The sequence below is a fragment of the Balaenoptera ricei genome, chromosome 13, assembly GCF_028023285.1.
Source record: "Balaenoptera ricei isolate mBalRic1 chromosome 13, mBalRic1.hap2, whole genome shotgun sequence".
Lineage (NCBI taxonomy): Eukaryota > Metazoa > Chordata > Mammalia > Artiodactyla > Balaenopteridae > Balaenoptera > Balaenoptera ricei.
In genome coordinates this window covers 73,115,531-73,138,508 of record NC_082651.1, presented here as the reverse complement: position 1 = coordinate 73,138,508, position 22,978 = coordinate 73,115,531, and the positions used below count along the sequence as shown (strand labels likewise).

Here is a 22,978-nt window from a genome sequence, read left to right as displayed (position 1 = left end):
TAAAACAACACGTGTCTCCCTCCCTGCTCTGGCCATGATGATAATGAGAAACAAAAGCTCAAATTTCAGCTTATATTTTTGTCTTTCACAATATGGAAGTCATTAATTTGTACACAAATATTCCTTTAAGCCATGTTCATTAACTAAAATTCAGATATTATTCATCACTGACTGCATCCTTTAGCTACAGGCAAATTATATGTGTTGTGGAAGCAGAAGAAAATACTGAAACAAAGACAAAGTAACAGAGAGAAAACCTGGCCACAATTTTGGAAACAGTATATAGAAAGAGATTAAAAATGTTAAATTATTCATCACTTGTAGCTAAGCAAAGTTAGCAAAAGTCAACACATTTACAAAGCCAGTAGCAGATACTCAGGTAAATATGGCTGCTAATACAGTGAGTTGTTCTCCCAACCAGCTCTTCATGCATTTCCTTTAGACTAGTGAAATATAAGCTAATAAAAATTGGGAAAGCCTCCACACCTCAGTGCAAATCAGTCAGGACCAAATAATCAGTATTATAATACAGAAAAAAATTAGTCCATGGAAAAACAAATAAAATAAATCAAATGACTCAGGGGTTTGCCATCTGCAACACTAAGGCTCTTCAAAAATCAAACAATTTTAAACAAAATATAATGATCATGTGCCTCTACTTCCAGCAAGTTTCTACTTTTCCACAGTATATTCAAAACAAGAGATCATTTTATTGGTATCTGAATGAATTTTTCATTGTGTTCCTAGTAATAACCTTGGCTCTAGGGCCAAAATATAACACCTGTTTACTATTAAATAAACCAAGATGATTCTATATGCTATCGTGAAGACTAGTTCTTAGCAGATTTAGATGAAGTAAAAAGAAACTGATCTGGGAGAGGATTTGTGTTTCAGTGCCTATTCGCTGACTATAAAGCCACTGACAGACACCAAAATTACAGCTGGGATTTTTTTTTTTGCTTTAACAATGATCAATTTAAATAAATTCTTACCTGTATTGTTATCGTAGAATTTGATATGCCTGTCTTCATGAGCAGTGATGCTGATGGGAAGAGTGGGATGACTGATGACTCTATTTATTTGGCAGGAAGAGCTGGCTGCTAAGAAGAAAAAATTAAAGAGCAATACAAATTTGTCAAAGCTACTACTTCTTCACACAAAAGAGAACAGAATATTCACCTAAGAGACTGGAAAAGTAAATGATATGACTTTAACGTGTCTTTAGTTCATTTATTCTGCAACTGTGTTGTTCATAATTGCGATGTTAGGAAATGAGAATCACCTGAGCAACACTCTACTGACAAATCTAGAAGTACCTGGGAATTAGAATTTCCTTTTCCACCACCTGCTATCAATGGATGCCAGCCCAGAGCCACTGACATTTCTCATTCTACAGTGTTCTATGATACTTCTGCTACTTTAATAAAATTCCATCATTACTTCATGTAGATAATTCCCAAATTTAAATCTCAGCTCATTCTAGATACAGAGCTCTTTATCACATGGTTATCATCTAAAGATAAACATGACAAAGAGAATTTTTAACTCTTTAATCTTCTCTTTCTCATAATAGAAATGGTCATTTGACAGTCTACCATGTTTGGAATCTGAAAATAGCATCCTAATAGTATTTTTTGCACACTATTTAATAGTGTTCAAAGAGATCTTAATTATACACACAGTGAGACAGGCAGGCCACATGTCATTAGGTTCATAACACAGTGAATGAACCAAGGTCCAGAAAACATCTGTGACTTCCCCAAAATCATGGCAACAAAGCTAGTACCTATTCCAATTTCTACCTCTATCCCAACCAGATGACTCATGCAAATCAGGCAACTGCCAAAATTGCTACTTAAACTATCACAAGTTCCTCCTGACAGCCTTTTATGAAATGGAAATCGATTATTAAGAACTTAAGTTTAGGACTTCCCTGGTGGCGCAGTGGTTAAGAACCTGCCTGCCAATGCAGGGGACACAGGTTCAAGCCCTGGTCTGGGAAGATCCCACATGCCGTGGAGCAACTAAGCCCGTGTGCCACAACTACCGAGTCCTGCACTCTAGAGCCCGTGAGCCACAACTACTGAGCCCATGTGCCACAACTACTGAAGCCCGTGTGCCCTAGAGCCTGTGCTCCACAACGAGAAGCCACCGCAATGAGAAGCCTGCGTGCCGCAATGAAGAGTAGCCCCCGCTCCACGCAACTAGAGAAAGCCCATGTACAGCAATGAAGACCCAACACAGCCAAAAATAATAAATAAAATAATTTATAAAAAAAAAAAGAACTTAAGTTTAATTAGTGATTTTTGTTACTTTTTACAAGAAAAAAAGGGAAAATCTACATAAAGATAACACTAATTTAAGATATGTCAAAGTTAAAAAATAATTATTATATCATGGTCTTGGGAGAAGGGATGTCCTTATAAAGTACATTATTGGGACAACTGGCAAATTTGAGTGTAAACAATAATAGCATGTGTCAATGTCAAATTTCCTGATTTTGATAATGTAATGTGCTGTCAGAGAATGTCCTTATTCTTAGGAATTACATGCTAAAGGATCTAGGGGTATAGGTACATAACGTCTCTTAAATGGCTCAGAATTTTAAATTATACACATACACAGAGAATGATAAAGTAAATGTGACAAATATGGCAAAATGTTAAAAACTGGTGAATCTGGGTGAAGGTTAACCAAGAATTCTTGTAAAGTTTTTGAAACTTTTCTTTAAATTTAAAATTATTTCAAAAATAAAGAGGTCCTAAAATTTTTTAAATCTTAGAATAGGTATCATGAAGTTACACTCATAATAGAAAATATAGTGATGCATAGCTAAAAATAGCTCCAATATTAGTCTACTCTATTGGATTTTCATGTGGTGCCTAGAAATATGACATCTTAAAAGCTGAGGGTAGTCTTTTTCCAATGCTAATGGCAGGTGGCCACCCAGCCTGTTATCTAAGTGCACAACAAAAAGTCACTTGACCATGTGGAGTAAGCTCTGGGTCAGTTATATTCATTTTAAATGGTCCTAAACAAAGAATTTAGATTAAAAATTCAGCCTATGGATATTTTTTCCTCCAGAGATAACACACCACTGACCAATATCTGCTGTAAGGTCTAGCAGGAGAATAATAACAAAATACAAATACTTTAAGTAAAGTATCCGATATATTTTGGGAGAGAAGTTTCTGAGAATAGCTTCAATTACTTTGAGATCTAGAAAAGAAGCATGATAGAAATCAGGCAAAAGAAAGTTCTTATTTAGTAATACTTTTTAAGGAAATTTCTCCGGGTGATGGTAAATCAGACAAGTAAAAGTAAGCAAAATACAAAGAACACTAGAAATAAACTGAAGGCCTACTAGCCATCATTCTAACAATGAATCTAAAAGAATCCTCCAAATATTTATATTCAGCTTATGACCTAAAAATAGTTTACCTTTTCAATGGGTTCACAAGTACCCAATTACCTGCTTCAACTACCTTTGACTTAATCATAGTCAAATCATCACTGCCATTAATAAGAAGAAAGGTAATTTATTCTGATTCTAACAACAAACATCTTCCATCCTTTTAAACTACACGAAATTCACTTTTACCTTAAAACATGTTTGGTCTGAACTTTAATTTAAAAAAACACCTGCTAAATTCCAGAATACAATAACATAGTCAAATATAAACAGCTAAGAGAGTCACAGTAGAAAGAAATAAATTTGCTTTATATAACTCTAAAGTAATCAAACTGATAACTTAGGATATGTCAGGACATATTATTATAACTCGAAATAGTTATCACTTATTCCAACAATGCTGCCTTTGCTCAAAACATTCTCGGCAGTCTTCTTCAGAAAATGCTTCTAGTATCACGCAAAAAGTCACATGACTTTACAGTTATACATCGTGAGGGAGAAACGGAATTGCCTAGTTTAGCTTATCCATCTCACTCACTGACTTGAGACCTTATTAATTTATAGCAGTCATTAAAATCAACATTTATGCTGAGAACGTTCAAAGAATTGACCATAATCTCTGAAGGTAATTTGAAAAATGTTCACATCCTTCTTAATTTCATATTGGCTTTTTATTTTATTACAGTAGCTTTAGGTCATATATCTAAGCATGATTTTAAATTTACAAAGAGAGGGCGGAGTCAAGACGGCGTACTAGGAGGACGCAGAATTTGCGTCTCCTCACAACTAGGGCACCTACCAGGCACTGATGGGGGACCATGGACACCTGAGGGGACGGGAGGAACCCCCAGCAACCGGGTAGGATGTGGGGCGTGGGGGGAGTGAAGGGGGAGAAGTGGAGGCGGGACGGAACTGGCACCCCTGAGGGATGGATGGGGGAGGGGAAGGGATCCCATGCCGAAGGCAGAAATTGGGGAACCATTGGGAGGGCAGAGGATCTATACAGATTGCCAACAAACACATGACAAGATGCTCAACATCACTAATCATTAGAGAAATGCAAATCAAAACTATAATGAGGTATCACCTCACACTGGTCAGAACGGCCATCATCAAAAAATCTACAGACAATAAATGCTGGAGAGGGTGTGGAGGAAAGGGAACCCTCTTGCACTGTTGGTGGGAAATGTAAATCGATACAGCCACTATGGAGAACAGTATGGAGGTTCCTTAAGAAACTAAAAATAGAACTACCATACGACCCAGCAATCCCACTACTGGGCATATACCCTGAGAAAACCATAATTCAAAAAGTGTCACATACCATAATGTTCATTGCAGCTCTATTTACAATAGCCAGGACATGGAAGCAACCTAAGTGTCCATGGACAGGTGAATGGAAAAAGAAGATGTGGCACATATATACAATGGAATATTACTCAGCCATAAAAAGAAACGAAATTGAGTTATTTGTAGTGAGGTGGATGGATCTAGAGTCTGTCATACAGAGTGAAGTAAGTCAGAAAGAGAAAAACAAATACTGTATGCTAACACATATATATGGATTCTTAAAAAAAAAACTGGTCATGAAGAACCTAGGGGCAGGACAGGAATAAAGACGCAGACCTACTAGAGAATGGACTTGAGGACACGGGGAGGGGGAAGGGTAAGCTGGGATGAAGTGAGAGAGTGGCATGGACATATATACACTACCAAACGTAAAACAGCTAGCTAGTGGGAAGCAGCCGCATAGCACAGGGAGATCAGCTCAGTGCTTTGTGACCACCTAGAGGGGTGGGATAGGGAGGGTGGGAGGGAGATGCAAGAGGGAGGAGATATGGGGATATATGTATATGTATAGCTGATTCACTTTGTTATAAAGCAGAAATTAACACACCATTGTAAAGCAATTATACTCCAATAAAGATGTTAAAAAAAAAAAAGAAGATTCTGTAGAAATATATTTAATTGCATGGAAAGGTATTCTTACTGTACTAAGTGAATTAAAAAAAAATCTACAAACAATAAATTCTGGAGAGGGTGTGGAGAAAAGGGAACCCCTCTTGCACTGTTGGTGGGGATGTAAATTGATACAGCCACTATGCAGAACAGTATGGAGGTTCCTCAAAAAACTAAAAATAGAACTACCATATGACCCAGCAATCCTACTACTGGGCATATACCCTGAGAAAACCATAATTCAAAAAGAGTCATGTACCACAACGTTCATTGCAGCTCTATTTACAATAGCCAGGACATGGAAGCACCAATGGTAAAGAAGATGTGGCACATATATACAGTGGAATATCAGCCATAAAAAGAAACGAAATTGAGTTATTTGTAGTGAGGTGGATGGACCTAGAGTCTGTCATACAGAGTGAAGTAAGTCGGAAAGAGAAAAACAAATACTGTATGCTAACACATATATATGGCATCTAAAAAAAAAAAAATGGTTCTGAAGAACCTAGGGGCAGGACAGGAATAAAGACGCAGATGTAGAGAATGGACTTGAGCACACAGGGAGGGGGAAGGGTAAGGTGGGACGAAGTGAGAGAGTAGCAATGACATATGCACACTACCAAATGTAAAACAGATAGCTAGTGGGAAGCAGCCGCATAGCACAGGGAGATCAGCTCGGTGCTTTGTGACCACCTAGAGGGGTGGGATCGGGAGGATGGGAGGGAGACACAAGAGGGAGGAGATATGGGGATGTATGTATACATATAGCTGATTCACTTTTTGATACAGCAGAATCTAACACACCATTGTAAAGCACTTACATTCTAATAAAGATGTTAAAAAAAATTAAAAAATACAAAAAAGAAGTTCATAGTCACTGAAAAAAAAAAAAAACTTTATACAGATAATATTCCTCTGGGCTCAGCCCATAATACTGCATTTCCTGTTGCCATGACATCAGTGGTCACTATTACAATCCCCAGGATTCTGTGAAGTCTAGAGAGAGAGGGAGAGAGAGAGAGAGAGCGAGAGAGCGAGCGAGCGAGAGAGAGAGAGAGAGAGAGAGAGAGCGAGCGAGAGAGAGCCAGAGAGGACAGTAGTTTTTCTTTCTTATTTCCCTTCTTTTTCCAATTCTTTCCTTCTTCTATCTCAAAGAAACACCAAAAGAAAAGTGCAAGCCGAACAGGCAAGAAAGGCAGGGGAAATCTTTGCCTTTTCTCAATATGTTGGCTCCTAAGGATGCACCAGGCTCATTGAAGATGTGCCCTGAGTCAAGCTATCTAGACCGGACACTCTTAGTTGCCTAAGCAGAACACCTGCTTCCCTGCTTCCTCCATAACACAACCCCAACTTGGTAAATGGAATAAATGTAGCCAGAGGGCTCAAAGGAAGCTGGTCCATCCCCAGCTCCTGGGGAGGATCACAATTCCAAGTCTCTGCCAAGGATGGTTTTTTATATATGTGTGTGTGTGTGTGTATAGTCCCCCTTGCTGGTGATTGCTTCAGGACCTCAGGCCTGAGCCCATCATCACAGGGCTCTCTCCAATTGATCGTGACTATTCAAGGGTGGGCTGTGTCCCAAGATGTATCAGACAGACAGGAAGGAAAAACTTTAATCGTATGTTTTTCAGGGTGAGGTCGCCTCTCTTGTTGGAAATGAACAAGGGAGCAGGTTGTTCCAGGAATGCTGGCAGCCATGTTGTGACCATGGGGCAAGTTAGGCTGAGGAAAAAGCCAGCACATAAAGGAGGAAGGCAGCCAGATGAATCAGAGAAATGGAGCTGGAGCTCTGATTGTCTTGTGCCTAGAGGTCGGTGCTTAGCGATGACCTAGAGGGGTGAGATAGGGAGGATGGGAGGGAGGCTCAAGAGGGAGGGGATATGAGGACACGTGTATGCATATGGCTGATTCACTTTGTTGTGCAAAAGAAACTAACATGGTATCGTGAAGCAATTATACTCCAATAAAGATCTATTAAAAAAAAAGTATTTAGACATTTAAAAAAAATAAAAAAATAAAAATAAAATAAGCTACAAGGATATATTGTACAACATGAGGAATACAGCTAATATTTTATAATAACTATAAATGGAGTATAACCTTTAAAAATTGTGAATGACAATACTGTACACCTATAACATATAATATTGTACAGCAACTATTCTTTAAAAAAGTAGAATTATGAGAAATGAAAAACAGATTTATTTTATACAGGCCTATCTCATTTTATTGTGCTTTGCAGATATTGTGTTGTTTTACAAATTGAAGGTCTGTGGCAACCCTGTATTTAGCAAGTCTATTGGTTCCATTTTTTTCAATAGAATTTGTTCACTTCGTGTCTATGTCACAGTTTGGTAATTCTCGCAATATTTCAAACTTTTTCGTTATTAATATTTGTTATGGTGATCTGTGGTCCCTGATCTTTGATATTACTAATGTATTTGTTTTGGGGTGCCATGAACTGCACCCATATAAGACGGTGAACTTGATAAATGTTGTGTGTGTTCTGACTGCTCCACCGACCAGCTGTAACCCCATCTCTCTCCTTCTCCTTGGGGCTTCCTAGTCTCTGAGGCACAACAATATTGAAATTAGGCCAATCAGTAACCCTACAATGACCAAGTGCTCAAATGAAAGGAAGAGTTGCACACTTCTCACTTTAAATTAAAAGCCAGAAATGGTTAAGCTTAGCGAGGAAGGCATGTGGAAAGGATAAGCCAAAAGCTAGGCCTCTTGCTCCAGTTAGCCAAAAGTTGTGAATGCAAAGGAAAAGTTCTTGAAGGAAACTGAAAGTGCTATTCCAGTGAACACATGAATGATAAGAAAGCAAAACAGTATGGAGAAAGTCTTAGTGGGCTGAATAGAAGATCAAACCAGCCACAACATTCCCTTAAGCCAAAGCCTAATCCAGAGCAAGGTCTTAACTCTCTTCAATTCTATGAAGGCTGAGAGAGGTTAGGAAGCTGCAGAAGAAAAGTTTGAAGCTAGCAGAGGTTGGTTCATGAGATTTAAGGAAAGAAGCACTGTCTCTGTAACATCAAAGTGCAAAGTGAAGCAGCAAGTGCTGATATAGAAGCTGCAGCAAGTTACTTAGAAGATCTAGCTAAGATAATGAATAAAGGTGGCTACACTAAACAACAGATTTTCAATGTAGATGAAACAGCCTTCTATTGGAAGAAGATGCCACCTAGGACTTTCATAGCTAGAGGGAAGTCATGCCTGGCTCCAAAGTCTCAAAGAACAGGCTGACTCTCTTGTTAGGTGCTAATGCAGCTGGTGACTCGAAGGTGAAGCCAATGTTCATTTACCATTCTGAAGACCCCATGGCCCTTAAGAATTATGCTAAATCTACTCTGCCTGTGCTTTATAAAGGGGAAAACAAAGCCTGGATGACAGCATATCTGTTTACTACATGGTTTACTGAATATTACAAGCCCACTCTTGAGACCTACTGCTCAGAAAAAAAGATTCCTTTCAAAATATTACTGTTCACTGACAATGCACCTGGTCACCCAAGAGCTTTAATGAAGATGTACAATGAGATTCATGTTTTTTTTCATGGCTGCTAACACAACCTCCATTCCACAGCCCATGGATCAAGGAGTAATTTCGACTTTCAAGTCTTATTATTTAAGAAATACATTTCATAAGGCTACAGCTGCCATAGCTAGTGATTTCTCTGATGGATCTGGGCAAAGCCAATTGAAAACCTTCTGGAAAGGATTTACCATTCCAGATGACATTAAGAACATTTGTGATTCATGGGAAGAGGTCAAAATGTCAACATGAACAGGAGTTTGGAATAGGTTAGTTCCAACCCTCATGGATGACTTTGAGGGGTGCAAGACTTCAGTGAAGGAAGTAACTTCAGGTGTGGTGGAAATAGCACGAGAACTAGAATTAGAAGTGGAGCCTGAAGATGTGACTGAATTGCTGCAATCTCATGATAAAACTTGAATGGATGAGGAGTTGCTTCTTATGAATGAGCAAAGAAAGTGGTTTCTTGAGATAGAATCTACCCCTGGTGAGGCTGCTGTGAAGATTGTTGAAATGACAACAAAGGATTACGTAATTACAAAAATCCTGTTGATCAAACAGCGGCAGGGTTTGAGAGGATTGATTCCCATTTCAAGAGAAGTTCTACTGTGGGTACAATGCTATCAAACATCAACGCATGCTACAGAGAAGTTGTTCGTGAAAGGAAGAGTCAGTCGATGCGGCAAACTTCACTGTTGTCTTATTTTAAGAAATTACCGCAGTCACCCAACCTTCAGCAACCACCCGCTGATCAGTCAGCAGCCATCAACATCATGGCGAGACCCTCCCCCAGCAAAAAGATTATGACTCACTGAAGGCTCAGATGGTGGTTAGCATTTTTCAGCAATAAAGCACTTTTAAATTAAGATATGTACACAGTTAACAGTCTGTAGTACAGTGTAAACATAACTCTTATATGCACTGAGAAAGCAAAAACTTCATGTGACTCGCTCTGTTGCAATATTTGCTTTATTTCAAAGGTCTGAAACTGAACCCGCAAAAACTCCAAGATATGCCTGTATTCAGAATAAATATTATTGTCTTCAAATAGAATTGAAAACTAAACATTTGGTATAAAATTAAACTTGACTTCTCTTTAGAATAGCTCAAATGCTACTTCAAACTGTATAGTTATACATGTGAATAAACTTAACCTAAAGACTTAAAATCAACTGTAAATCATTATATCCTTCTAATAACTGTGTTATATGATTTTGAGGCAGAATACTTTATAATGACAAGTGTTTTTCATAGTTGACTCTAGTAGTTATAATTCTGATAACGTTTAAAAAATTGATCCAAACACAGACTACTTAAAATTGGTATACATACTTGAATCTAGGTTGGATTCTAAAGTGAGAATGCGTTGTTGTGTTTCCATGTTAAAGATGCTTGTGTATCCTTTGCTGAATGATGCTACCATATGGCTCGGGTCACTGCTCACTAGATCCACAGAGGCAGGGATTCCCAATTCTAAGAGTCAGAACATATTTGAAGAGAATGGCAGTTAGAGGGTCTACTTCACAATGTGCTTAGAATATAGCAAAACAAACGGTGGTATAAGAAGTAAATAAGGCTCAACATTAGAATAAGAATTAGCTCATAGTCATTCAGTGCAGACTTTCTTTCGTTACTTTTAGTCCTAGTCTATTTTATCATCCTTACTTGTTTACCACATCTTCTACCAGTCACTCACAGCTACTGTATTCATTGAATCCAAGCCTTTATTTAGAAATAAATGGAAAACATATGGACTACAAGTTTTTCTGCTTCCACCTCAAATCAACCTGGGGTTTAGAGGGGCATCACAGGAATCCTTCATTTTAAAAGCCCATCTCTTAATAGGAATTCTAACTCTCTAAAAGTATGGAGTTTAAGAAGTAAAAACTCAAAATTATTTATTGGTAGAGTTACGCAAATATCAAATGCAGGCAACTCATCAAAACCTAGGCACAAGTTATGGCAGCTCAAGAATAAAGAAGGTATTTTTATTTATCATCTAGAATAGGGTAAAACTTGGAACTTATTTATAAACATAAAAACATATAATTCTATGTATATGTGAATATAATCTGATTTTTAAAATCTGGTTCAAAATCTAAGTAAGCTAACAGTTCAAAAATGTGTATCTTCCAGAAGAAGGTACATTAATGGCCAATGAGCACACAAAAAAAGTGCTCAGAATAATTAGCCACCAAGGAAATACAAATTAAAATCACAATGAAATACTGCTACACACCCACCAAAATGGCTAAAATTAAATACACCCTCAACACCAAATGTTTGTAATTAAGGATGTAGAGCAACTGGAATTCTCACACATTGCAGTCAAAGGTGTAACATGGAACAACTACTTTCATAGAAAGTTTGGCAATTTCACATAATTTTCACAATTCTAAATCTAAAGCCCAGAAATTCTATTTCCAGGTCTTTACCTGCCTGTGATTTTAAAAAAAAAAAAAAGAACGTTCACAGCAGCTTTGTTCATAATAGGAAAAAATGGAAACAACCCAAATGTTCATCAAGAGGTAAATGATAAACACAGTGGTTTAAGGAAATACTTACTACTAAACAATAAAAATAAATTATTAACACTTATTACCACATGGATGAATCACAAGAACACTACAGTGAGAGTAAAACGTCAGATACAAAAAGAGTGCACACTGTATGATTTCATTTATGTGAAGTTTTAGAATAGACAAAACTAATTTATAATGAAAGAAATCACAACAGTGGGTACCGCTGGTTAGGAATGGGGAAGGGGGATGACTGGGAAGAACACAAAGAAACTTTAGGGCAGTGAAGGAAATGTTCTATCTTGATAGGTGCAAGAGTTTTATGTATTTGTCAAACTCATGAAAATGCACCCTTAATACCTGTTTTTTACTGTATAGAAATTATATCTCAATTTTTAAAAATTCAAAAAAGGCATGCTGTTTCACCAAATAGTATGCTTTTTAAACTTATACATACTAAGTTGGAAATTCAAGCAAATATATTTTTACTGCTTAAAAACAACCTTCAAATTAAATTTAAACAGTAAGAGTTTGTAGAATCATTTATTTATTTGTTTCTTTTTAGAATAATTTTATAAAACACTCAGTAAAATAAGGGGAAAAAAGTATGTACCTTGATTATCATTAAATACACTCAGGGCTGGAGCAGCCTCGGTTGTATTCCATAAACGGAGAGTGCCATCTGCTGAACAGGACAACAAACGCTGGTGTGCTGCACTGTAAGCCAAACCCCAGACTGCATCGGTGTGGCCTAGGAGAGGGCCTCTTAAAACAGAAGGATCTATAAGAACAGCAAGAATGCAGGGGAAAAAGCACAAATCATAAAGGTACTTAGATTCCAAAGGAAAGTAAAATATACAAAACAAAAAGTATAAAATACACCTCCTAGTTTCTATTTTTCTTCTGAAATGTGGCAAAAACAGGCTTGGAAACATGCAAATGTAGGGTTTGAAAGGTCTAAATTAAAATTTTAAAGTACATATATTTCTCCTTAAAAAAATTACATATTTCCTTCTCCCTCCCTTTTTTCTTTCCATTTGTCTTGATTTTTCTAAAAAGCATGTTAACATAAACCATTTGAATTTAATCTACTTTCAGAGAAACCACAACTCACATTCCCCGAGGAAGTAAACAGAGACCCTTTCCCTCTTCTGATGTCCTTCAGCACTTTGGATACACTCTTTAGGCCATTTGTGCTATGAATGGCAGTCGTTCTTGGGAGCAACAGGCCTCTGTCATCCTTAATGGACGTGAACTGAGACCTACAGGAATCCCCAAATGCTCAAACAGCAAGATGTGACACATGAATGATGTGCACGTCGGGGAGGGGCAAGGAGAAGGCGGGGGAGGGGGTTTGCTTAGCACTGTTTCCTGATAAAAGCCAAATTGGAAATTTTACTTGTTAACCCTCACAATGAGTCTATGAAGTGGTACTTTCAAGATGGCTCACAGATGTTAGATTTAAAATGTCAATGGTGTTATCTGCCCTATATCCTCTTTTAGTCATACCATAAAATATCTATTGAAGATACACTATGTATTAGGCACTATGCTAGATGCAGGGGCCATGCAGATGATTAAGACACAGTACCATCCTTGTCTTCAAAAGACAATGTGGTAAGTACAATAATAGTGACAGACACCAGTTACCATGGAGAGTGACTGGGAGGAATGAAAGCTTCTTGGAGAGAATGACACCTAGAGTACGGATGCTGGCCAGCCAAAGGACAGAGGGAAGGCATTCCTGGCAAAGGAGGCAGCTCCTACAAAATCACAGAAGGAAAAATAGCATGCTATGTGAGGAAATTTATAAGAAAGTCAGTATTACTGGACTGTGAAATTTGAGGCAAGAAGTGGAAGAGATGAGAGTGGCTAGTTTACGGTGGGATTTCTAAGACGTATTTAAAGAAATTATCCTGAAAGCAATAGGGAACCACTGAAGGGTTTCCCAGGAGAAGCAGGGTGAAGTAAGTATTTAATAAGGTATCTTTGATTATAGTGTAGAAGACAGATTGGAAAGAATCAAGATGAAGGCAAGGGGACTGTTTCAGAAGACTGGGAGAGTGAAGATGAAGACCCACACGAGGACAGTGATAAAAGGGGCAGAGCAGGAGTAAATTCAAGAAATATTTAGGGGGAGGTAATTAATAAGGTATAGATAGTAAAACGGTACAAGGAATCAAGGATAACTCTTAGGTTTCTAGTTTGGATAATTCTGGTAGTGCCACCAACTGATAAAGAATACATGGAAAGGGAATTCCCTGGCAGTCCAGTGGTTAGGACTCGGCGTTCTCACTTTGATCCCTGGTCGGGGAACTAAGATCCCGCAAGCCACGCGATGCCACCCCTGCCCTCCCAAAATATATATATATGGAAGAAGAAACAGTGCTTGTAGGGATTTATGTACAATGAGACAGCCACTTTGAGATGTTCTGTAGGTAGTCTGAAGCCTAAAGAAGAGATTTATGAGTCAATAGCATATAAAACCACAAAGTGGATTCAATCTACCAAAGAAGATGTGTGCAATGCAAAGAATGAGTTAGGGTCTGGCCTTGATAAATGTTAATATTTAAGGTGAGAAAAATAAAAGAAGTTTATGAGGGACAGGGAATAGAAACTGTCATAGAGTTATGTGTCAAAAAAGCCTATAGTGAACAGATTTCAAAAAGGACGGAGTGGTCCACAGTTTCAGATAGCCAGTATATCCAGTAAAATAAGGATTGTAAAATACCCCTTGGATCAGCCAAATTAGGTAGATACTGATATCTTGTTATATTTAAGCGGAACAGCCAGAAGATAGAATGCAGAGGGATCATGCACAGGGAAAGGACATGGAATTAGTAACTAGTAATTGTGTTTCCTAGACAATATCACCAAAGAGACACAGGAATGAAAGAAATGAAGGAAAGAGAGACTAAACAAAAGCCAGAGAGGGAAATGGAGTCAGAAAAGGCTTCTCCTTGCCCAGGATGGGAGACACCTGAATTTACTTACATGCTGAGGGGATGGAAAGAGAACAAAGAGGGTAAAGCTTCAGATGAGAGCAAGAGAGCGCAAAAGAGAAAGAGTCAGCCAGAAACAGAGAAGAAGAATGATATTAGAGTGAAGTCTCAAAAGGAACAAGAGAATGAGGTCAAGAGCAAAGGGGAGGGGTTGGCTTGGGACAGAATGAGGTCAACCGATATCTGGTACAGGGATAAAGTAAGTAAGGAAAAGCATGAAACAGATAAATCTGTAAGAGAATTGTGGAGGGAGAGGGGGTGTTACCCTTCACAAAATATATGTTAAATGCTTATTAAATAAATGTTAGAAGAAACTTTTGGTTACTGAATTTTTTATCTTTACTTAGGTTTATTAGTAAAATTGATTAAACAATAACAAAAATAAAATATGGTTTTATGACATATTTGACACTTCATACCATTCTAGAATTTAAGGAGAATTTTAAGACGAAACCAAAATAGTTCCTAAACAGTTTTTGCAAGGGAATTTATGATAACATCTAGTGATAGATTATAATACGGTTTTTTGTTTCATGGTGCTGTTCCCAAATCTAAAGGGCACTTCTTAATTTTTTAAAGCCTTTTAAATATTTTGGTGCCATACACTTTAAAAATCATTAGCCTCTATACCCTCCAATAATTGATCAAGAAGATGATGCCATCATTCATTTTCCTCCAAAGTTATTTGTCGAATAGTGACAAAATATGATTACAGATTAGTAATAATGTATCAAGTACTGTACAGATGCCTACAATGAAGAAAACAATTGTCAATCAAGCCAGCATTTCCAATCAGTAAGACTTCTGGGGGTGGGAACTGTTTTCTTGGGAAAAATACGTTATTTTCTCTTTTCTTTTAGCATTATGTGTATCAAATTGATTCCCAAATACAGGAGTCCTTTTTAACAAAATAAATATATGGTTCCCTTTTACCAATTTATTTTCAAAAATTTCTCATTTTATCCTTATGTATGCTATGTAAAATGCATAAAAAGAAAATATTTTATTCTTTCATATCTTTGGGGAATCACATACCGTAAGAGTCATAGGGATCGATGTTGGGGTTGGTGGTGTTCCAGCCCTGGATCAGTCCGTCAGTCCCGCCACTATAGCACTGCTCACCATTGCTGCTCATTACCACACAAAGCACTGGACCTCTGGGAAGGAAAATCAATTTCTATTCTCAAAAATCTATCTGATAACAGGACTTGTTAAAAATAAGAATGCTTAATTATTCAAAAGGCTTTCTCTTTTTCTGCTTTGGGTAACAAATAAAAAACTATCAAAGCATTATTCATTTTTCTTCCTCTGCTAAACCAGTGGTTGGTAAACTATGGCCTATGGACCAAATCCAACCAGTGGACTGCTTTCGTACAGTCCTCAAGCATTTATGGTTTTTACATTTTTTAAAGGGTTGTAATACAAAACCAAACTAAAAACAAGAATGTACAACATTAAATATGCAGCCAGCAAAGCCTAAAAACATTTACTAACTGGCCCTTTATTTATAAAAAGTATGCCAAACTCTGTGCTAAATCAAGTGAACAGGTACATTCCTTAAACTTAAATGGAAACAGGAAAAGCGTGCAACATGTGATCACAATAAAAAAAGTCTCAGATATTTTTAAGGAAAAAAGATCAGGATTTCTCACAGTTAAACTTAATTGCCTCAACTTCATTTTAAGAGAGATATATACATCATCTACACATCATGCAAATAAAATCTAATTTCAGCAAGGATCCCTATTTGGTAGTGATAAACTTGTCTCTAGCATTATATTATCTGCCAGTTTCTTTTACATTTACAAAAAACACTACTAAATACAAAAAATACATAACACAAATACATACGTGAAAGAAAAGAAAATATGTTAACTAGGCTGATTTACAATGATGTTGATTTAACACAAAGAAAAAGCACATACTTACTTATGAGCTCTGAATGTATAGATAGGCTCCACATCAAGAGAAGTGCTCCTAAATCAGAGAGAGGAGGACTTTAACCACTCTAAGTTTTCAGTAGTAAACAGTATGACAATGTATGTCATAAAATTGCCCCTAGAAATACCAACACTATGCTAATATACCATGTTCAACCCCAGTACACAAGAAAGCTTACTTAACACGGATCACATATATTTGTGACTTCAAGAAACAAAATTCTTGTTTAGTAACAATACCTTGTTACATCACTTTTAGCATTGCCCTAATCTATTTGACTAAAGGAAGAGAGAGCCTCACTCAGGGGAAAAAACATGGGCTTTGAAGAGATAAATTTCTGGATTCAATTTCCAATTCTGTCACTAACTGGCTAACTTTAGGCAAATTATTTAACCTTTTGGAACTCCAGATTCCTCTATGTTTAAAATAAAACAGAAAAATAGGGATAACACCAAATATTCACAGGATTAAATGAGATTCTACATGGTAAAAGAGCCTAGGACAGAACCACACACATAGTAGAATTTCAATCAAAAGTACTTTAATTTCCTTGCATTTGCATAAAGGTTAACATGCCTGTCCTTAATACTTGCAGAAACTGTCCAAATCATCAGATTATTCATTACTCAGAACACTGAGTATATGGGTACTCTACAGGGCCTAATACTGGCCATGACTGATAATGAAAACTTGATTTAAAATCGGATTGCGTTGTAGTTTTTTTTTATAGGCATATGATATCTCTCCTCATTACCAAAGTTTTAAGTTCAAAGGTAAACAGGCTACTGTTACTTGCAATGTGAAGATGTTGTTACTAAGCTATCACCAGCAAAAAATTTATTTCAATATTTTTCTAAATTTTAGTCAAGAATATACGATGAGACATTCACATTCTCTGGTCCAATATGATGTCCACTGTGACTAAAGAACTTGAAAGACAAAAGGCACAATTTATAACCAAGAAATACTTCTTCTCTGCTGAAGACACCTAATCTACATGAGGATTCACTTGGTTTTAAGCAAGATCTGGTTGAGCTATCTGATGAATCAAGTATTTTATCGAGTTTATGTATGAGTCACAGCAGGAATGTCATTGATCTCTTTTAAATTGGGCAATAGATATTCTCTACCAGTAGTAAAGCTTCCATAACCTCCTCCATTTGATGTTCATTTCTACTCTTTAATAAAAGAGGTGTCCAACACTGTAGAAGGGCCCTTGCTGGCAGATGCTGGGTTCTGGACCATGTGACCCAAGGAAAAAAGGAGAGGAGTTCCAATAAGGACCCCACCAAGTGGGATCAGGACTAGCGTGGTGACTGATAAAAGGGATTTATACCAACTCATGTCTGTCCACGCTTAGAGAGGAACCAAGAGCCCAAGGCAAGTATTAGCGGTTAAGTGAGAGCAACAACAGTGTCTTTCAGTCTAGACATTTTGGTCAAGGTCAAAAGAAAAGACCAAAGAGAGGTTCTCACCTCTCCCTGTCCCCCCATCCCCCATCAGCCTTCCCTCCCTCCCACTCCATAAGTCCAAACCTAGTAAACAACAGGACAAGCTTGGGGTGCGGGTTTGATGATTTTAAACATGCACATACCTGTTTACAACACCAGCAGAAACCTTCAGTGCAGATAAAGAGCTCCCCAAATGTGATAGTTATTTAAAACACTGTATAAAGATTACAATCAGCATTCACAAACCATCAGATAATACCATTTCTCCCTAAGGGTCAGTTTTCCAACCTAAATTAGCTTGTGAGTATGAAGGGAAAAACACCCTAAATTATGTGACATGGTAAAGAAGAAAGAATTAGAAGAGATATTTGGGGAACTTAACAGCAAATAATAAAGTAAGCATTTTTCTTCTGAAAAACTATTAATTAAAATATTTAAATACAGTTAAAGGAGAATATTCTCACTTTTTGGCTGGGGCTGTTTTCTGCAAATTCCACATTTTTAACGTGTGATCCTCTGATGCTGTTATCAAAACAGGCTCAATGGGGTGGAAAGCAAGGGCTCTAATGCCATCAAAGTGACTTCTTAATGTAAACTTAGGGTTCCATGTCTTCCTCAATGCATCTTTATTGTTTGCTATCTATTAAAGAAACAAAAGAAAAATACCAATACATTTAGTTCAGGATAGGAAAAAAACTATATTTCAACATTAATTCTTACTGATTTGTCATCAAACCATCACATTTTGCAACTTTCAAAACATATAATTTTTAAACATAAATAACCAAATCAATAGGCAAAATTAGCAATATGCTAACAATGGTTTTCTCTGAAGAAATATGAACGCTATAATAAGAAAATAGGCAACATAATTCAATACAGAAAGAGGATCAAATAACTTAATAACATAAAATAGATCTTCACTACGATGATTTTTTAAAAAGACAAGTAATTTAAACCTAATTATAGAATAGAAACTAATTTTGGGTAAGAGTTGAAAAACTAAGTTATCTTTAAACTTGTTAACATTACAGAATATGATGATACTTTTGAAATTTTCAATGCTTTCTGACAAGAGTTAAATTTTCTTCAAATTGGTAACAAAGTTTATAAACCAGAAACATAAAATGTTAAAACTGGAAGAGACAATCAGATGTTACAAAAAAAGATTCCACTGGTAAAATAAATACATTATTATGTTCCTTTTCTCCACAGAATCTCCATCTCAACAACTGAAAAAAATGCACTGTTTTTTCATTCCAAGTAATAGGAAAGCCAAAGAGGTTAGTATTTGACTTTACACAAGCACCATGTATGAACTCTTCACACTCCAAGGCTAACAATCATGCTAGGTTTAAGCAAGAGTGGGGCAAGTAATGGTAACACACTGGAGAAATGTTAACCATACTTACAATGACAAAAATCATCAATGATACTAACAATAGCTGCTATTTTGAGCATTATTCATTATTTTGTACATTATTCCAAAAGGCTCAACATGCATTAACTCAGTTAATCCTCACAACAACTCTATGAAGTAGGAATTAACATTATCCCCACTTTACAGACTAGGCATGTTAGGGAAAGAGAAGTTAAGTGACTTGCCGTCTAGTAAATGGAGGAGTCAGGATTCAAAATCAATCAGTCTGACTTCAGAGACTATGTATTAATATAAACTATACTTCAGAGCCCAGAAGTTTAGAAATCTGCAGAAAAATCTGGACAGGACATGTCACAACTGGGGCAATAAGTGAAGACAAAACACACTATGCAAGGAACTACTCTCAGTGGAGCTGGTTATCTTTGGGGCAAGCGGGGTTGCGGGGGGAGGTGAAGAAGACAAGGGCAACTGAACTGACTCCTGCCCACTCTTATTAAAGAGCTAAAAGGTTTTCATATGTAAGAGCACTTAGATTCCTTCCGAGCATCTTAATGTGGTAGGCAGCCACTAACGTAGTTCCCAATCAGCCCACTTATTTTTACCTTTGGGTAGTCGCCTTCCACATTATAGGGCTGCTCTGTATGACTAACAGCATAGTGTAGAAGTTGGAACAAATTACTTCCAAAATTAGGTTATAAAACCTTCCATCTTGAGTGTTCCTGCTCTCTATCTTTTCAGGTGCACTCACACTGGAGAAGCCAGCTGCTCTGCTGAGGATCCCACAGAGAGGTTCACGTGGTGAGGAACGCGTCTCCAGCCAACAGCCAGCAAGAAACCAAGGCCTTCTAACAACTACGTGAGTGAGCTTGGAAGTAGATTTTCCCCAAGTCAAGTCTGTGTAAGACTGCAGCCCTTGCCAACGTCATAACTACAGCTACATGAACAACCAGAACTACACAGCTAAGCTGCCCCCAGACTGCTGACCCACAGAAACTATGAGATATAAATGTTTATTGTTTTAAGCTGTTAAGCATGGTGCAAGTTGTTACATAGCAATAGACTGCTAATATGCTTAGTAAAACTAGGAACTACTTTTAGAAACAAACACTAAGTTTTCTAACAATTAAGAGCTATGAAAAAGGAATGAGCTTTCTCTAGAGAGAGGACTGAGTTCTATCATGTATTAGACAAATTCTTTGTGGAGTTAGTGCAGAGGGAACAAAAGCATCTAATGGGAAGTTCTGCTTCTGGCCATGATGGACTAGATCATTAGGACCAACTGTGTACTGAGGACAGGTAGAAAAGCAGAGCTAAAAATAAAAAATGAAGATCCACCAAAATAGTGCGAAAAAACCCAGGATCCAGGGGAAGACAGAGGCCTAAGGAAGCGAGCCTGATATCTGGAGCTGTTTTCCCCAGAGGGTGTTTACTGATTCCAGAGGAGGTGGCTGAGAGGTTGAGTGGTGCTTCTGACAGCTTTGCCATGCAGGGGGATATAAATTGGTGTCCAGGGCCTGCCAAGACAGTAGGGCTTAGCAGACCACCTTGCTTTAGGTTTTAATTTCAAGGGCCTGTATCCTACACATAAGAGTGAACTGGAAGAACACCAGCCCTTACAAAGACCATAGATCAGCTTTAGATCATCTCAAAAATTGAAAATGCAGTCAGGTGATCCAGATTTCTAGTGGCTGCAGATATCTGAGAGAAGAAAATTAAAATATATTCTCTGGGGGAAGATAAACTTAGGCCTGAAGTTATTTCTACAGACAATTTTTCAAATACAGTTATCTGGGCATAGTAAAAAATAACTGTACCCATATGAGATAACACAGCATAAATGAAAACACGCAGAAACAACACATAATAGTAACATAACTACTGAGTCTCTGATTCAAACTTTAAAATCATCATGCTTACTATGTTCAAGAAGATAAAAGACAAGATTGAAAATTTTGGAAGAAATCTGTAAACCATTTTAAAAAAGTAATTCTAGAAGCAAAAAATATAAGGCTTCAATAGATGAGTTCAATTGCAGATTACACATAACTGAAGAGAGAATTAGCTAACCAGAAGATGAGTTATTTAAAAAATCTAGACTGAAGTACAGAAAAACAAAAGATGGAAAATACAGAAGAAAGGGGATCGGAGAGAGAGAATATAAAAAGGGGATCTAACAATATAACTAGAGTTCTAGAAGGAGGGGAGGAGGGGGAGGAGGGAGAGGAGGGGGAGGAGGGAGAGGAGGGGGAGGAGGGAGGGAGCAAGGGAGGGAGGGAGGGAGGTGTAAAAGCAGTATCTGAAGAGAAATGGCTGAGAACTTCACAAAACTGACGGAAACATATTAAGCCAAGAAGCTCTAAGAATTTCAAGGAGGTTTAATAAAAAGAAAATTAAACCTTAGCTGACAATCAAGGCATAGAGAAATACCAGTCACGGAAAAAAATCAGATTACCACTGAATAACCAAAAATAGAAATGACAGTTGACTTTAGCAGAAAACAACAACAAAATATAATGAAACAATATATTTAAAGCACTAAAAAAATTTCTGCCAAGTGAAATTCAAAATCAGAGATAATAGTTAACCTACTCAGGCAAAAAAAGACAATTAAAGACAAGTTAAGAAAATCAGAAACTAAGAGAACTGGGCACCAGTAGATCTTCACTAAAGAGAAATATTGTGTTCTTAGAGTAAAAGAAAAGTGATCCCAGATGGACAGTCAGATATGCAGGGGAGAATGGAAAAAAGCAAAATAGATAATTTAAATGGGTAATTCTAACTGACTATTGAGTGTACAAAACAGAAGCTTGTCGGACATAAATGTATACAGAAATAAAATATATAACAAGAGTGACATATACACAGGGTGAGAGTTTTTTAAATAAAGTGTTCTAAAGATCTTTGCATGTAAAATTTTGATAAGGATGTGTGTGGTAATCTCTAATTTAAAAAGTAATGAAAGAGTGCATAAACTCCAAATAATGGGGAGGGGTGAATAATAAAAAATAATCAACCCCAACTCAGGCAAAAATAGGAGAAAAACAAACAGCACAGGTGGCACAAATAGATGGCAGGATTAAATCCAAATTAAGGATTATATCCTTAACTATTTTAAAAAGAAATGGACTAAATGTTTTCTAATTAAAAAAGGTTGTCAAAGGTTAAAAAACAAAAGCCAACTAAATGGTGTTTTTAAAAGACATATAAAATATAAGGATATAAAAACATTGAAAACAGAAATTTCTTTTTTTTTTTTTCAAAATCTGTATCGCATATGTGGAGAATGGAGTGCAAGGGGCCGTTTATATTAGGTTATTGTAGTAGTTCCAGGTGAAGAAAAAATGGACTAGGAGGGGAGGTAAAAAGACGTACTATATGGATTTCAGTTGTTTTTGGAGGTAAAACCCAAAAGACTTACTAAAGGACTTAGCATAGAGGGAGAGAGTTTTTGATTTGCAGGAAGGAGTGAGTGGCGAGGGTTCCTCTTCTGAGTACTTCCAAGGTTCACTTAGGGATCCATCCTACATCCTCCATGTGGCAGGAGCTACATTGTATTCCCCAACAAAGATAATGAATATCAAAGTGAGAGGATTTTAATGAAGAGATAAGATAGGCTGTGACTACTTTATGAAATAAGCAACTGTTTTTCTGATAATTGATTATGATGAACAATTATAAAACAACTGTATTTGAGATTAAGTAAATTCATGCATGCATAAAGGTGTAAAGATTCCAGTTTTGGTCCAAATCACTGACAGGTCAGCCTTAACATCTGG

At 37.1% G+C, this 22,978-nt stretch overlaps 1 protein-coding gene across 4 annotated transcripts in view; it reads right to left on the bottom strand.

Annotated features, from left to right (window-relative positions):
• The window catches only part of STRN (striatin), a 106,778-nt gene that overhangs the window by 3,772 nt on the left and 80,028 nt on the right, over positions 1-22,978 (bottom strand). For all 4 annotated transcript variants that reach the window (XM_059943605.1, XM_059943604.1, XM_059943603.1 and 1 more), the window contains 6 exons: positions 18,286-18,461; positions 16,359-16,406; positions 15,465-15,586; positions 12,041-12,208; positions 10,241-10,381; positions 993-1,100 (listed from right to left, as the gene is read on the bottom strand). In XM_059943605.1, the coding sequence (XP_059799588.1) occupies positions 993-1,100; positions 10,241-10,381; positions 12,041-12,208; positions 15,465-15,586; positions 16,359-16,406; positions 18,286-18,461 (763 nt within the window). The remainder of the gene's footprint in view (positions 1-992; positions 1,101-10,240; positions 10,382-12,040; positions 12,209-15,464; positions 15,587-16,358; positions 16,407-18,285; positions 18,462-22,978) is intronic.